Here is a 1,036-nt window from a genome sequence, read left to right on the forward strand (position 1 = left end):
CGGGTCCGCGGCCAGGTGTGGGCGGCGCGTGCGGGACCGTGGGACTCTAGCAGTGCACAAGGCGGAGCCCACAGACTTGTGGCGTCGGTGTCGCGGCTGACGCTGTGACTGCACCCCGAGCCTCCGACTTTGGTGTGGCCCCCGGGTTGATCCGGCCCGTAATCCCCGCGGCGACGCCCGTCCCGCCTCACCCCTGTCCCGGCGGCCCCAAGTCCGCGCGCTAGCGTGCCGCCGTTCAAGTCCACTCTTTATTTCCTTAGCCCGGATTTACACGCATCGGTGGATGAGGCCGACCTGAGAGGAGCAGCCGGTCTCTCGCCTGCCTACTGTGAATTCTCTCCAGGTTTGCTCTGGACAGGCCTGGGTGGGCCGTCCTGTACTTCCCCTCTTCCTTCACTGGGGCAGCTCCAGGACGATTTTGCCTATGTTCTTGTTAGTCTCCATGTACTTATGGGCCTCTTGGATTTCGGTCACTGGGTAGACTCTGTCCACAACCGGTAGCAGGCGTTGGGGGCCCTCCGTGGAGAAGTGGGGCAGAATTTGCTCCGTGAAAGCTTTCACCAGCATTTGCTTGTACTAAGATGAGAAAAAGGAGACCGTCAGCCTGGCCAGAGGCTTCCCCTGCCACTCCCCATCCTCCTTAGCCTTCCTGCGCTCTCTGAAACCGAAAAGCATACGGGGCCCTGAACCCCTTCACATCCCAGCATGTATGTTCATGCCACTGAAGGAGTGAAGGATGAACCATCTCAAAATATGTCAGGCTGACTCTGCACTTTGGGAAGCCGAGGCGGGCGGTAAATATATCCATACTTGAGGCTGGGCAACATAGCGAAACGTCTCTACAAAAACAAGCCGGGCTCGGTGGCTCAGCCTGTAATCCCGCGCCTTTGGGAGGCTGAGGTGAGTGGATTGCCTGAGCCCGCGGGTTCGAGACCCGCCTGGGCAGCGAGACCTCATCTCTACAATAAATCAAAAAATCAGCCGGGCGTGGGTAGCGCGTGCCTGTAATTCCGGCTATTCGGAAGGCTGAGGCGAA

General features: G+C 59.4%; 1 protein-coding gene across 1 annotated transcript in view; it reads right to left on the bottom strand.

Moving 5' to 3' along the window:
• Positions 1 to 238: 238 nt before the first annotated feature.
• Positions 239 to 1,036, bottom strand: part of TP53I3 (tumor protein p53 inducible protein 3) — an 8,055-nt gene continuing 7,257 nt past the window's right edge. The window contains exon 6 of the mRNA XM_008060266.2: positions 239 to 576. Coding sequence (XP_008058457.1) covers positions 394 to 576 — 183 coding nt within the window. The 3' untranslated portion in view covers positions 239 to 393. The remainder of the gene's footprint in view (positions 577 to 1,036) is intronic.

The sequence above is a fragment of the Carlito syrichta genome, unplaced genomic scaffold, assembly GCF_000164805.1.
Source record: "Carlito syrichta isolate Samal-C Ts95f unplaced genomic scaffold, Tarsius_syrichta-2.0.1 Scaffold304574, whole genome shotgun sequence".
Classification (NCBI taxonomy): Eukaryota; Metazoa; Chordata; class Mammalia; order Primates; family Tarsiidae; genus Carlito; species Carlito syrichta.